The sequence below is a fragment of the Prinia subflava genome, chromosome 15, assembly GCF_021018805.1.
Source record: "Prinia subflava isolate CZ2003 ecotype Zambia chromosome 15, Cam_Psub_1.2, whole genome shotgun sequence".
NCBI lineage: Eukaryota > Metazoa > Chordata > Aves > Passeriformes > Cisticolidae > Prinia > Prinia subflava.
Window position 1 is genome coordinate 12,438,441 of NC_086261.1, and position 16,311 is coordinate 12,454,751.

Consider the following 16,311-nt stretch of genomic DNA (forward strand, 5'->3'; position numbering starts at 1 on the left):
CAAGGATGCCTTCCCTTAGACCAGGTTGCTCAGAGCCCCTTTCAATTGGGCTTTGAATCCTTTCAGGGATGGGGCATCCACAGCTTCTCTGGGCAGCCTCTTCCTGTGTTTTGTCACCCTCACAGAAAAGAATTTCTAATGTCCAGTCTAAATATTCCCTCTTTCCTCTTGTCCTGTCACTCTATACCCTTGTCAAAGGTACTTGCAGCCTCCTGTTGGCCACCTTCAGGAAATCAATAGAAGACTTCTGCTGAAAATTGTGTTGTTCGTGTTCTTCTGTTCTTTTTAAAATAATGATTTGGTTCTGAAAAAAATTCTATGACACATAAATACCACAAAATTTTAATGTGACATTGTTGAGAGTTTGGGAACTCTGTTGTAATATCTTTTAAGAAACTAGGAAGAGATATTTTAAAGAATGTTTCAAGAACTGGATCAAGGATTTCAGTTATAATGCCAAAAATGGACTTTTATTGACTATGAGGGTGAACCAGTTACTGGAATCATTACTGCAACTTTTGCATGTTTTTTCTGAAAGCGTTGATATGATGATCAGGTTCACAGAACTCTGGTTTCTTCCTGTGAAATGCTGCCTTGCTGTGTCCCTTTCTCAGTATCCTTGGTTTAGCCATCTCATTATTTCCCTGAGCAAAGAGCATCACTGAATGGTGCTGTTATGCCACTGAGAAATCTCTTATACACCACAGCAGTAGTAGGAAAAGTAATTAGATGAGGTTGAAGATTTTTTTCCTTTAATTATTTTACAGTATTCAATATTCTTTCATGTAAATACTTTAATATTTATTACATAATTAAAAATACACGTGCACATTAAGTTAAAAATGTTATGGCAAAGACAAGGTTCATAGAGGAGGATAAAATTGCAAAGATTAGATCCTCTTCTGCATTTCCTTGTTCTGTGGCAGTGGTTCTTGGGAAGAGCCTGGATTATGGGAAGACAGAATGAACAGACTCGTCAAACCTGCCATGATACCTGCTGGGTTTGCATATGAAAACACTATAAGAACAACCTTGCCTCAACTTTCATGAATAACTTGTGATGCTTACAGTCTTTGAAATCTGTAGTGAATCAGCACTGGGCAGGGGCAGTTCAGAGATTAATACATGCACCAAGTGGAGATAGGAGCAGTGTGGGCATGGGAAGGAATTTCTTCTGAAAGAGTCAGGTTTCTTTCAAAGTGAGTTTTCTGAATCACAGCAACAGGCATCAGGTGCTGGTTGTATTCCTTGGGCATTGCATTCATGGGCTGTTACAGAAAGCTTGTATTCTAATTCTAGTTATTTTCTTAATTTTTGGTCTGCACGACGCTTCATCTCATTTTATCCAAACATAATTCTTTGTAACAGAATGTGTAAAATTAACTTTTGTTTTGGAAAGTATTTTTCAGATGCTTTTGTTGAAGAAGTTTTATTTTGGCTTGATGCACTGCTGCTTGATTCAGAAAGGGAATGCTGTACTGCAGACTTGAGGGGTCATCTACTTGAGAAACACTGCAGCCAATTTTCCCATCAGTGGTTGACTTTTCCAATCTCTAATTTAATAAAAAATCATATTTACTTCCCTTGTGGAAAGCTTTGACAATTACTAATGAAAAGCACTTCAAAACTTTGAAAAAATCCTATACAAATATGAAAAACTGGACCTGTTTCATATGATCTCGGGTTGTACAGATACCTGTACATTCGTAATTTTCACAAAAAATTATATTCACTCACTATTTTATTGATCATTCAGATAATATATTAATTCCAGTCTCTGTTTTTATTATCATCATCACCCAATAATTAATTTATCTCGTTTTCTTCTCTTAATCTTCTTTTAGAGATTATTTTCCTCTTTATCTGAATGGGCAGCAAAGCGATTTAAATAAACTGAAATATTTATCTGGCCTCAATTAGCAATCAAGGCATGTTTCTGAGATGAATAAGAGCAATTAGTGGTTAACAACATTGTTGACAGATGTCACACACTGAAATATGAAACAGCATTAGCTTAGATTGCATTACGGGATAGTTGTCAAGTAGTGAGAATTTATTGCATTATCTTATGTATAATGTGATGAAATATTGATGAAAAAATGTCACATTTCATGTCAATGGAGGTATTGTTTTGCAAAGATAAGCTATGGGTGTGTTCACCCTTGGCTAGACTTCTGGAGAATGCAGTTGATTAAATCAACAAACCTTTATTAGAAGAAATGTAATTTCACAAATTTCTGTCAGATAAAAGGCTGAGATAAGCTTGTACTTGTTACTTTGTGGAAATAAAGCCAGGCAGTGTTTGGTAATACAAAATGCAACATCTTAATAATTTTCTTATTGTATTTATAAGCTGTAGTTTTTGTTTGAGTTTTTCCCTGAAAATGATAAAACTGTAGACACTAGATCCGACAAAGGGGTAGTTTTACAACGTTATTGACTTTAAAAGATGAGTAGTAAGTACGTGTTTGCTTATTTACTGTAACGAAGGACTGTCATGCTCAATTTTAGCCACGAGAGGGAGCAAAGCGCAAACAGGGAGGAAAGTAAAACCCTGATTAATTCTTTCTGCTCGGCCTGCAAACGTGACTTGTTATTGATGAATTGCAGCTTAACGGCGTTTGGAGCTCGTGGAGCAACCTCCTTGTTTTGTCCTTCTCCTAAATATTTTTGAGCGCTTTTTCCTTGCTGTAATTCCTCACTTCAAACTTTTGCCTTGCAAGATTTTATGTATAAAATGGATTTATTATTCATTTTTTCGTGCTTTTCTGAGGAAAAGTGTGAAAAGGGGCAAAATATAAGAGAATTTCTGTAACAACTTTTTCCAATTCTAAAATTTCTAATTATAAGGATGATGACCACACATTTTCCAGTATGCTTAATGCTGTAATACCATATGTTATTTGTTTCTAAGATTTCCTTGCTTAATACTTTTGTGCAACAAGAGAATCCAAGAGAAAAAGATTATGTATTATTTTTCTACAGGATGGAAAATATTTGGATTTCTTGTAAGTATGTATTTAATGTGGCTTTAGAGTATAAAGTAATTTTTTTAAAAAGAAAAGGCTGAAAAAGCTGAGCTATTATAGATGCTTTAAAAATATTAACTTAAACATTTCCTGTGCATTTATTTAACAGATACATGAAATAAAGAAACTGCAGATTTTTTTTTTTTTTTTTTTTTTTTTTTTTTTTTTTTTTTTTTTCCTGTGGTTTCATGGATTCTCTTTTCATGTGTACTATGAAATACAGTTTCATGGTTTTGTAATTTCTTTTGTGAACTAAACTGTTTACTACGGTATGGCTTAATAGATGAGTAAGATCTGGAAACCCACAAAGTTCTTTCGGAAATGCAAAATCATTTCTGCTTTCCACAGCAAATCAGACACGAGCCACTAGGTGTCCCTAAATGTAAAATAGAAGTAGTCAGGAAGGTAACTAAGGCCACGGAGCAGCAATTTAAGAGACTGGAAAACATTTCCTTTTATAGGGAACAAACTGACAATCAGTTGCTGAGCACAAATGTTTGATTTGCCCTCTGATTAGCTAAGATTCTTTTGAAACTTATTCCTTCTTTGTTAATACAAGTACAGATTAATTTCTGTGTTACAGCAAGCAATTTTACATAAATCATGAGTAGCAACACTAACAACAAAATAAAAACTTTAGAAAATCTAGGTTAATTTAAAATAGATTGTGAAAAAGAAAACACCGATTTTTTCAAGATTTCTATTTCCTTGCATCATTTAAGGTCACTTTTTCTGAGCTGTCTTGTTGCACAAAGGGGTCAATGCTTTCTGGGCCATGCGAGGTCAGTGGTCCAGGTGACTGCATCATTGAAGAGACAGAGGTCACAGTGGGGGCAGAATTGTACCCAAATTTAAGGATCATAATCACATCCTGTATGAGTATGTGATCCTCTGCCCAGTTAGTGAAGTGGTACAATGACTGGTTTGTACATACTCAGTTTCTATTTATGCAAAATGTTAAAAACTTTCATCTTTATTTTCAGTGCATTCTTGATAAGAAGATCCAGAACCACTGTACAGGTGCTAATTTCAACACTATTTGCAAAAGACATAAGAGGTAGTTTTCTGAGTTTTCTGAAATTGAAGTCAGCGAAGGAGAGATGTGAAGTGACATGTAAAATTTGTACACAAACCCTGTAAGGTTAATAAATGAATAATCTATTTTTTCCTAAAGTTTAGGACCAAAATAAAAATTATATGGTCTTCTCAATGCCTCTAAGTATTCAATTATGCAAAATTTTAAATTTGAGGCACTTATTTTTAGTTTGAATACCACTTTTCTGTAATATAGTAACAAACCTGTGAGATAAGTCTATTTTAGTCTAACAGTCTACTAGGTCCTGTGACTATCACAAATATGACAGGTGGAATATGAATCTATGACAAGGTCTTGTATTTTTGTTTGTATTAAAACTTTAGTATTTCTTATTGCTGTAGCTTGACTTTGCTACAGTTTTGGAGATAAATAGCAGACACTTCAATAAAATTTATATTCTTGATGTTTAATAACACATAACATTTTGAAGGAGGGCCTTTCATTTGTTTCCTCTTGGAAAAGGGTCAATGGAGTGCTTTGAACTCATTTATCAAGGTGGTGCTTGTGAAGCCCAGAGTACATCACCAATTATCCCTAACCATCGTTGTGCCTATCTTTTGGAGGCAAGGACAAAACTGATCTAATTTGTAGTTCCTATCTTCAGTATTGCTCATGGTATTTCAGGGTCAGAAATCAACTGATTGATTTTCTGCTTATCCTGTCACTTTGATGATGTATCTCTTGATAGCATATTTTGTTACAGAGTTCATTATTTCTATCTTTTATCACTTATGAAGTCTACTGAAAATTATAGTATACACCTGGGAGTGCAGAATCTATATTTCTGAAAGGTAGAAATGCCTGGGAAAAGAGATTTTTTTTCCTTGCTTTGCAGGTTGAATTCCTCTTCATGGGTTTCAGGTTTCTGTGTCATAAGGATCACATAATGATAATATAGTTATTTATCTTTGAATTTGATCAGGAGAGTGCGTCATTTTTTTCCTCATACTGGACAAAAATCTTCTCTCACTAGTTCTCATTTTAAGCCAGTGACTGACTTTGAGGGCAATGTAAGAAATCACTTCATGACCAGCTCTTCTCAGGTGACTGGCATATTTCTTCATGGGCAGGTGTTAAGGAGGTTCTGATGAATGTTGATCAGCTGAAAAATTCACTCTCTGCAATAATTTGCAAAGGAGTAAAATTGCTTTCTCCTCAAGGGAAGAATTTCAGAAAAAAGATAGTTAAAATGTTGGTCTTCAAAGGCCATAAGTTCTTTAAAACCAAATTTGGATCAGCATAAAATTAGCCAAGAAAAGACAGCTTCATGATGGTCTCAGACAAAAGTGTAGGGAATGCAAGGAGGCTGTTCCTACACTCTATATTCATAATAACAATTGAAATTTGGATTTTTTTTCTCACCAGGGTTATTAAAAATGTTCTCTTCTATGACATATCTTTAAACAACAATAAGCTGTGTTTTCATCTTCCTGTGAAAGTTGTCTTCCACATTCTTTTGCAATCAGTATTCAAATGTGCTCTGTTTTCCTTTTGCAAAATAGTATGTTGGAATCTGTGAGTTCATGACCTTAGTTATTGCATTACAAATATCCTGTAGAGGGGAAACTTCCTGAAAAGAACAATATGTAGCTTTAATGCCAAATAGGTGAATCATCAGAGTGAAATACCCTTGCTGTTAATGAATTAACTGAAAGATGCTGGCACACTTTAATTTGCTAATATGTGCTGTATGGATTCATATAAAAGAAGAAGTTAAAAACAAGGCAGATTCTCAGTAGAAAAAAAAATTCACAAATTGAAAGTATCATATTCTCCTTATCTCAGCTGAAAATTTGAATTGAAAAACAACTACATAGCTCTCATGGAAGCAGATCACTCAACAGTGTCAGGTATCTGATGACACATCCTTAATAACAGCCTTGTACCTAATCATTCTCTTCTATAGGATAGAATGAACTGAAAATATAAGCAGTTTTGAAATAGTTTAGTTTAAAAATGCAATGTAAACAGTTAATTTTGCTTCTTTTTTTCTTTTCAAATTTCTTTCTGTGTTCTTGATTCTGCATATAGGTCTGTGATGTTGTGACCTTTCGGCTGAAGTCAACATATAGGACTGAAGTATTATATCAAGTATTAAATAACAACTGTAATATTGAAAGGAGAAAACCTTGGGGAAGGCATGGCTGAGTAGTAGGGTAAGTATTTGAGGTACTGAAGCATGGATTTTGTCCTGCAGCTTCTACTCTATGCCCTTTAGCCAAACACCATCTTGACAGCTTGTTCCAGCTCAATGCTCTTCACTATTCTTTTGTTAAATATAATAAATGCTTTTTCCAAATGAAAGAGCATTTGCACATGCCCTGTTCCTAGCCCACAGTGACCTTCTGCCTATGTTCAGGTATTCTCTTCATATTTCTTACCATAAAATCGTAGCATCTTTCTGAATTGCTCATGTAAAAAGCAATCATGGGATCACAGTAACATAACTGAACAACAGTAAAGTAGATGAACAACAATGGCCCCAGTTGCAGCTGCATCCAAGAATTCAAGGAAAAAATCAGCATTCCACATGACGAGCCCTGATACCTGAGAAGGGGCATGGAGGAAAGGAAGAAGAGCCAAGTTTGTGTAGTTCCACATGGATACAGAGGTGCAGCTGTGTAAGTTTGATTCCTGCTAAGGCCTACTGTGTGCTCTACTTACTAAACCTTACTAAGCAGTGATTAGGTTTTTGTTCCAAGTAAATATTTTCCGTGTGATCCAAATACACCCTTGTGATCAGAGTCTCATCCTGTGTGTACCAGACTGGCTTTGTTAACTTCAGCAGAGCTCCATTGTTTGCACAAGGTGGAAACCTGGCTCTAAGACCATCAGTCTGCTGTGGGAGACTTGTGGAGAACAGAACTCAGAAGACAGATATGCAAATATATTAATCTCAAACACAAGACCAAAGCATAATAGGTTAACAACTTCACATTGTGGCATAGTAGCATGACCCTGAAACAACATAAGTACTTCTTATGACACTTCTATGCAGGGGAAAAAAACCTACACACATTATGTATAGAGACTGTAGGCTTTCATGATGTCCTGAATTAAATTTACTTCAGTGTCACACTTAAATGTTTGACCTTATGGACTACCACAGAATCAGAAGGAAGGAAACTCTCAATATCATCTAGTCCAACATCCCTGCTTAAAACAGGGTTTGCAAGAGAAAGTTGCTCAAGATTGGGTTCAGTCATGTTTCGGGTGTCTCCAAGGGCAAAAAACCTCCACATCATTTCTGGACAAATTATTTTAGTGTTAAACTACTCTCACAGTTAAAAAAGAGTTTTCTGTTTCTGTGAGTTTCAGTTTGTGTCCCTGGCCTGTTCACCTGCTTTAGATAACAAAAGAGTCAGTCTTGTTTACACCTCTCATCAAGTTTTTATAAACATTGATTAAACCCACCCCACCTCCCCAGGCTTTCTCACAGCCCAGCTAAACAATCCTGTATTTTGAAGTGGGCCATCTTCCAGACCCAGTTTCTTCAAACTGCAGACAGCCACTCCTGAACTTCCCTCTGATCCAAGGACACTCCTCTACTTGAATTCAAGATCTCAGCCTTTAATTATAGAGATGGCTTCAAATATTGAGATGGAGAGTCAAAAATTTACAAAGTAAAATATTCTGTGTCTGTGGAAATATATATACTGTTAACCACAGTTAGAATTAGAAACCAAATTAGAAACCAAAAATAATGAAAAAAAATTACAATATAATCTGAACAAGTAGTCATAAATACCACGGGTTTTGTAATAATTTCAGTGTTGTTGAGTATAGTTATAATAATTTGAATATTGTTGCAAAATATTTCAGCATTTAATGAGAATGTTTATTATGAAGTGCTGCAACAGAATTAGCAATTCATGAAGTATAATAAAATTCAGGTTTTTGTGCAATATTTATTTATATTATTTTATAAAATTACTTGTGCTTAGCTATAGGGTAAGAAGTGTTCTCTGTGGCTCTACAGTAAAAGAAAAAATCTTTAAACATTCTGTATTCCAAATCAGGTACTTTGCAAGTATCAAAATCAAAGCTTAAGAGCTCCAAAAGTATGTTCTTAATAGAATAGTTGCACTGAGTTTGTTCTGGAAAAAATGGCATTCGGAAATGTGTTTAGACTAGAGACAGCTGCATACAGCAGATAGAAGCTGAGGAAATGAGGGCAAGGAAGCAGTTGTAATATTTCTCCTGGCCTCTTCCTTGTCTGTGGGTAAGGAGCGAGAAGCAATTTGTCGTCTCTGCTCCATCAGTTGGTTGGCTTCCCTCCATGTGAGCCACGGGAGGAGCGTGCTGCAAAAGTGAAACACATGCACTGAGGGACCAGCAGCAGAAGAGTAACTTAATACAAGCCAAACTATTTCTTTTCTTTTTGTATAAAAAAAACCCTGAATGTCAATGTGTGTTCTTTAAAATATTTTTCTGCTGGAATGGAACTTCTCTCTGTAAAAGGTAGGTTTTTCTTATCAAGCTCTTTCATCCATGTGACAAGTATTTAGTACGTGGCTATAAGAAGTAACTTCAGAGTAGAGTTGTGCATTGCTCATTTATGTTGATGAGAATATTTCTTGCAGTACTTCCTTCAAGGGAAGTATGTGAATTATGCCCTCTCACAGTTTAGTTGAATTGCTGCAGTGTTTGGCCTCTGTTCGTAGCTCAGCAACATTTATGCCCCTCAGCATTTGTGCTGAAAGTGAAAGTTTCGTGGTGAAACAGCATGAGATGTGCTGGAATTATCCAGGCTGACGTTCTGCAAAGTGATGCAGTTCCATAGAACTCTTAGGGGTATTTAGGGAGAGAAGAAAGCAAGAATAAGTAGTAGGAAGGTACAGGAGATTAAGCAAATGAAAAGAATATTGGAAACCAGTGGCAATCTCTTAGGAATTTTTACATTGTAAAGTTGTGGACTCATAATTTTGTTATATTGGCAATTACTAGGTCCTAAGTATAGCAGTATGATGTATACATGAATATATCCATAGAGTAGGTTTAATTATAGTAGGACTGCAGTGATGTTTCATTCAAATTAAACTGAATTGTGGTACATGTATTGACGTGGCAGGGAAGTGGAAAGAATTTTTAATATTGCTAAAAGTCTAAATTTACTGAACTTTATTAGTCAGACACTTGAGACAAAATTATGACCAGGTTAAATTTTCATAGCTACAACTATCTAAATTGCAATCCTGATAGTTTCAGAGAAGTTTTCATTAATGGAAGAGGTACCATAGTGTGGAACTTTAGGTTGTTGAGCAAAATCAGGATTTGAAATGTTCACTTTTTATTTGGTAAGGTGTTTACTTAAGTATGTCCTTTCTTACAGGCAGAATAATACACTGTAACAAAGGATTAGTTGTAAAATGATAGAAGTTATTTTAGATTATATACAGCCAGTCAGTTTTCTGGTACTATTATTGGGAAGAATTTAGAATTGGCATTATGAGGTGATGAATAGTAAGTATAATTGCCTTCCTGGACACCTGACCTCCATTCTTTCCTCTCTATTTGTTAGGTTCCTGTAAAGTACAAAGAGTTTTCACATGTTTGGTTTTTTTTTCCCCAAAGAATTCCAAGCAATCATATTATCTTCTTCCCCCAGTGATACTTTAAGACGACTTGTTTTCATTTTTGGTTGAGTAATAACACGTAAATCCCTTAGATTTTATTTTTCATAAAACTTTATTTTCATAAAACTTTTGAAAACAGTATTAAGGTATTATCTGAAACTAATAATATGGTGGTTTGTTTTTTTTTTAATACAGTGAAAAAAGGAAGGTTGGATAAAACAACTGGTAAGTCTGGTTCCCCATTCAATTTCTGCTTTACATTTTTCCTTCTTAGGCACGGAGTTCTGTTTCACACTGAAGAATCATTTAAGCTTGGGACTACTTTGACTTGTTGGATAATAGTACAGTACAAAATAAATGTGTAAAAAATTATGCATATATTTTAAAGATCAATTTATTAACCAAAGTTGTGAGCTGAGACAGTTTGTAATTTTAAGTCATAAAATGTTATTGTCTCTCAAACTAGTGATATTTAAAATATATTTTAGGACCAAGATTTAGCCATGGTGGAAGAGAAGGTCCAAACACAGCCAGAGGTTTCTCACACACAGGTGGACTGTGTAGAGACAGGTAGTTTGTAATTACTCGTTCTCAGGAGAAGCTAATAAATAACTTAATCAGTGCAGCAAAAATTGCCAGTAGATGTCTGGCTAATAGATGTAAGCAAATTCAAATTGTTTAAATTTATCTGGATTAAAGAAAGGTTGCCTGAATGGATACAGGTAGAACTGCTAGTTCTAACAACAGGCTATGAAATTTGTGTGGAAAGCATAGACTGAAAAGTCTTCCTGTTTCATTGAAATCCTAATGCAATCAAATGTTATATGAAAAATGTTATAATGTTATATTTTTTGTTAGTACTCAAGAGGTGATAATTTACAGAACATAATAATCAAAATAATTTGATAAAATATAACTAACTCTAATTTTCCTTTGAAGGCTGTTGAAGTCTTGTTAATGCTATAAGTAATGTCAATAAAGTTTGAGTGGTATATTCTCTGATAATTGGTGATGTTTCCTTGGGCAGAACAATTCTGTCAGTGAATGACAGCCGTCTTGAAATGCCCACGTTTCTCAAAACTCTGTGATTCTCCTGTAGTTGTTTATTTACTCTCTTGTGTAAGCTGCTTTGCCCTGTTTTGGGTTGAAAGCTGAAGGTATGAGCAGGTGGATATCCTGCCCTTTTTCTTTTTAGTGCACAAAAAATGCATTACATGCCTACAGTTTTTGACAGGTAAAGGGTTGGAAGCTGCAATAATGGCTGTGTGGAAACAAAACTTCTTATCATTTAGCAAAACTGACAGGTCCTTTTCATTGCCAGGGTATTGTAATAATACTCACCTTTGACAGTGTTATTCTTCAAGGAGGTTACATATTCAGTTATTTAAAAGGTAGAGTATCTACATTTTCTTATTTGACACAACTCATGACATTTAAAGAGGGTGAATTAGTCAAAAAGCACTGAAGGGTAAGATTTAGATCCTGAGAAGAGCCAAAGAGGCCAAGGAACTACAGGAGAAATAGTTATTTTAAAAAGCAGATTGACAGGGTTTCAGGCAACACTATAGTGTAGACAGTCCAAGATATTTTTTATTTTTCATGCTAGAAAAAGAGCTGCAGAAGGATACCAGGTGATTAGGTTTGATCATCTGGTGTGGCACATAGTAACATAAAACTTTCAAATGGGAAATAAATTGGAGTTGAATATGAAATAATACAACAATGAAACAGACTACCACTAAAATTGTAGGTTTAAGTTTCCACCTGGTAATTTATGCCTTCATTTAAAGGAGATACCTTTTAGTTAAGAGGGAGGTTGGTATTGTAGTTTAAATTTACAGAGGTGCTGTAAATGGCTGAAGTTAAACATTGTAGGTTGCTGTTTTTCAGCCAAGCAATTTAGAGTTCTTTTGAAAATTTCTGAAACTTTGAGTTGCAAGTTCTCCCATCTATAAAAAAAGTTTTGCAACTACAAAAGATTTTGCAAATTCTTTTGTTTTGTTTGCCTTAGTTACACAGAATGGTGGTGTGTGAGCCATGCCTTGTTGATGCCATTTCTCACAAATAAGTCACCAGACTTCTAAATTCATATTGACTTTGTCACGTTTTTTCAGTATAAAAACAAAGTCATGTTTGAGAAGACTGGCACACTGAGCTATAGAAAATAAATAGATGACATTGGCCACTGTTGACTTTTTTATTAAAAAAAAAATTCTGTGACATGATATCTTTAGTCCTTTGGTCAAATATTATAGTCGGTCCTAATCAATAAGATCTACACCAGGATGTACACAGCCAACGCTTCTCCTTCACACCTTTTGTTAAGCGCAGTGTAATCTGATATCACCTATTCAGTGATCTGTTGTAGACAGTGACAGCTCCCCTCCAGCTCCGAGTGCTTGATTGACCTGTGGGAATAGAGACACTTCAAAACTTCTGTTCTTGGCTACGCCTTGTATATATATATTCTGGCAGTGGTGGTATTAAAAAAGAAGTCTTTTTTTCAGTGATGTGTCAATGGTGATCCGTGTCTAGGATGCTGGAGGGTAGTGAAGGATGTGTTACATGCATGCAAACTAAAAAGCCATGTTCATTGAGATGATAGAATGTGCCTTTACAGCCCTAGATTTCTGTGTCAGGCCCTCAGTTCTTTTGTTTTCTGTCACTCATACTTTCAAGCACTTCGAAATTTTAAAAATTTTATTCTTTTTGCTGATTAGGTCTGATTTTATGGATACTAACACTGTGCCTTTACAGAGGCATTTATAAAAATCTGTGAGTTCATTTGGGACTGCATCTGAAACTCATTTTGCTGCTGCATCTATGTACTGAACTTGATTCATGTACAAAGACTGAATTGTATATTACAAGTCTATGGCCTTGCCTTAGCTGGACATAAAAGCCCATTAGCCAGCCCCCAATATTATCATACCAATTAAAATTAAAAATACATATATAAAATCCTAATTTGCAGAAAAGGAGTTTCTTCTGAGAGCTGCCAGAGAGTTTGATAAACAGGAAAAAGCTGTTTCTGGAAGCTGATCTTTAAAATACTCACATTTAGGAATATGTTCTCTCCCACCTGTCATGGGCAGAGATTTTCCTGCCACAATCCTACTAAAACCAATAAGAATGTCCCTGTTCACATCCACATATTTGACCACACCTCTGACTGTAGGTGTGTATGAAGATGAGTTAAACACTTGCTGCCATATGGTTGTGTTTTCATCTTCTGGAGGGAACTACAGTAGATTTTAATGTGCTGGTTATTTGTTTTTCAGACACATCCAAAACATATGTTGTTTTAAAAGTACAAAATTTAAAAAGCACTACAATATATAGAAGAGGAAGGGAGCCTTGCTGGGAACAAGACTTCATGTTGTAAGTAAAAGGGAATTCTTATCAATTGATTTTGTTGTATCTTTGCTGTATTTGTATGGTGTAGAACAATTTAGTGCATGTGAGGTCATGTACAGAGCACAAAAGCAAGGAAAAAGTATCCAGCTCAGAGAAAAAGTGCCAGACTAGCTCTGGGTAACACAACTAAAGTTAATTTTGCAAGCCACATGGAAGAGCAAGGCCAGCAGTCAATAAGGGGAAGAATTTTTCTCAAAATTTTATTTCATATAATGTTTTAGGAATACTGGGAATGAGACAATAAAGAACTCAAACTGATCTTCACACAACTTGATTTTTGTTCACTCAGTTTCATTATGAATTATTCTTATTTTCTATGTTAATTTATCTACTTAACTGCCAGTTTAGGTACTTTATTTATCATTGACTCATACTGGTTCTCATTTCTGTGATCTTTGCCCACTTCACTCCACTCTCCATCTTGTTCTTCAGTTGTTATTGTTCTCTTTTCTGTAGAGCCTTATATACACCTTGCTGGTCAGGAGGGTCCAAACACTTTTACACTGACTGACATTCTGAGGAAACCTGCTTTTAACTGCCATTTCCAAAGCTGTTAAATCCAATAAATATAATACCATTAGATTCTGAGTTAGCACATCAATCTTCAACATTTTGGTCCTTCTTTTTTCCCTGCACGAGTCTTTCTCTGTGATCATATCCTTGTTGTGGAAACATAAATTTTATTCTTGAGGTCTACACATGGTTGAAATATGTTTATAGAATAAACATTTGATTTGCTTAAGTTATTTTTATGAAAAATGTCCTTTTTAAAATTTTTGGTTTTTTGCTTTGACTTGTAGAAAAGATAGTCATAGTTCAGTGTAAAGGAATCATTGCTCTATGATAATACTCTATTATGGTGATTATTGGTGATTATTTCAGAATTTACTGGTTTAGACATAATAGTTCTATAAACTCTTGGGCATGGATTGGATGACAGTGTCAAAATTTCTCTGGAAGTAGATCAATTAATCTTTAGCACTTGGCCTGTCTTGCTTTTCAGGCAGGAGGCAATTAAAAATATTTTAAAGTGAGTGTGTTGTAACCTAACCTCTAAATTTTCCTGAGGAATGTGTTATACTATTATTTAAAACATTTGATTTGCTCTTGTTTAAATGCTTTTGATCATATTATATGTAAATGAGTGTTCCGTGCCATCATTAAAAATTACCAATTTATTAGGATTATTTTCTTCTTTTGCAGTGTACTAATTACCAAAGAATACTAAACCACTTCTGTAGCAATTGCATTACAAGGTTACTGTAGCTCCATCTGCTGCCTACTCATCTGTACAACACAGCAGACTTTGAAAAAGGGATTATAAACAAGCATTTACAAATATATTTATCTAGATATTCATAAGTATACTACAGTTCATTATCTTAAGGACTCTCACTCCATGTCTGCCAGTAAAAATTGGTGTTTCTTTACATGCAGATATTACCAGCTTGCATTTTAAAAGTTGCTTGTTGCCTAACCTTTCAATCTGCAGTTTCACTGTTCAGTTGTCAGTTTAAAGGTTGTGGTCCAAAAATATCAGAAGATAAAAATTTGCAATTGGTCTTTGGTAACATATTTGTAAAGAGAAAAGCTGAATAAAACAAAAATTCAATATATCTATTCAATTGCGTAAAGCAAGTACAGCAGAGAATTAGACATTGATGCAGGATGGTTTTTGAGAGCAATGTGATGATTTAAGTAGCTGTCTCAGAGGTGAGACCCTTTGCCATTCTCTGATGTATTTTGTTCTTTTCCTGACTTCACGTACACGGGAATGCACTGTGGTACCCCACACAAATAAGTTGAAGATGAGTTTTACTACTTAAAATTAATGGAAATTACATACAATGAGTCACAGCAGAGACGCCAATACCTACTTTATTGTATTGTTCATATTTACAGAACTGGTCTGCAATGGGGAACATTCTCTGAGGAAATTTCCTCTCTTAATATTGATCCAGTGCCATGGGGGAGTGATATGGCCTGGTAAAATTTGTTTTTAAACTCTTGCAAAATAAGGTTGTGGCATGGTATTTTTTTGGTCACAACCAGCTAGTGATAAAATGCATGTATCCTATAATTACAACTAAAATAGAGTCTGGATCTGCAGCTTTTGAAGTTAGTAGATGTTTTCCCATTGTTCCAGCTGAAATGTCCTTGTTTTGTAAGGGCAGTCCTGAACAATAAGACTTGAGATTTGGCTTGTTCTAACATTTGTGCTCGCCCTGCCAGTTTGTATTTTACAAGTATACTGAATATCTCCCTCCTCTGTATCTGCTGTAAGAAGATAATAATTTAATAATAAATTATTATTATAGAGTGCTGAGCAGTTCAGATTACATTTTCAGTTTAACGATTTCTGTATTCATTCTTTATAGTGAAATCCATGCTGATGGAAAGGGCTTCATTATAGAGCTGTGGAAGAAAGGCTTGCTCTGGGATAGCATTTTAGGAGTTTTATGGATTCCCCTTGCCAGTGTGGAATATGCTACAGATGTAAGTTGACTTTCTCCAGAAATATAAAACACTGAGTAAAATCCAATGAATTTCCCATTCTTTGACTCCTCAAATACTGTAACAACATTTCTGATCAATGTATATTTCTAATTGCTTTGCTTCAGTTGTAATACTAAGGCATAATGTATGTGTGGCTCTCAAAGTGACAGCTGATATGCATCAGCTGTATATGCTGGAGAAATGGCTCAGGTCCTGGGCCAGGTATGACACAGAGAGTGAGACAGGGTTCAGCAGCACTCAGGAGCAATTGGGGAGTCAGGGATGGTTTGGTTTATATGATTACAGTGAAAGAGTTTTAGATCAATTTCCATGGTCTGGCTCTTCATTTTGTGAGCTTGGGTAAACCTCTGTTAAAATGGGCAAAATACAGTTGTTCTGTTTCTCATGGGAATTGACCATTGTCTCATAGAGGAGAACAGAAGAAATTAACAGTGAGGACATAGGAAAGGATGAGTGGGGAAATGGGGTCAATGCAGGAGTTATGTATCCACCATAGTCACTTGGCCACAAGAATACTTGATTTCAGTAGGGAGTTTTTATCTTATCAAATAAAGAAAAAAGGTTTCTTGGAGTGTGAAAATATTGAAGCGAACTGAAATTGCTGCAAAATTTTCTAGATTTGGAAAAGGTAATAGGTCTTATTCTAATAATCCACAATTCTCCCAGTCATAAATAT

General features: G+C 35.1%; 1 protein-coding gene across 3 annotated transcripts in view; it reads left to right on the forward strand.

Annotated features, from left to right (window-relative positions):
* Positions 1 to 8,404: 8,404 nt before the first annotated feature.
* The window catches only part of UNC13C (unc-13 homolog C), a 166,584-nt gene continuing 158,677 nt past the window's right edge, over positions 8,405 to 16,311 (forward strand). For 2 of the 3 annotated variants that reach the window (XM_063412559.1, XM_063412560.1), the window contains exons 1-4: positions 8,405 to 8,586; positions 9,897 to 9,926; positions 12,983 to 13,082; positions 15,497 to 15,614. In XM_063412559.1, the coding sequence (XP_063268629.1) occupies positions 8,565 to 8,586; positions 9,897 to 9,926; positions 12,983 to 13,082; positions 15,497 to 15,614 (270 nt within the window). In that variant the 5' untranslated portion in view covers positions 8,405 to 8,564. Of the gene's footprint in view, positions 8,587 to 9,896; positions 9,927 to 12,982; positions 13,083 to 15,496; positions 15,615 to 16,311 lie in introns of those variants that run through there. The other variant, XM_063412561.1, reaches the window with a different exon arrangement.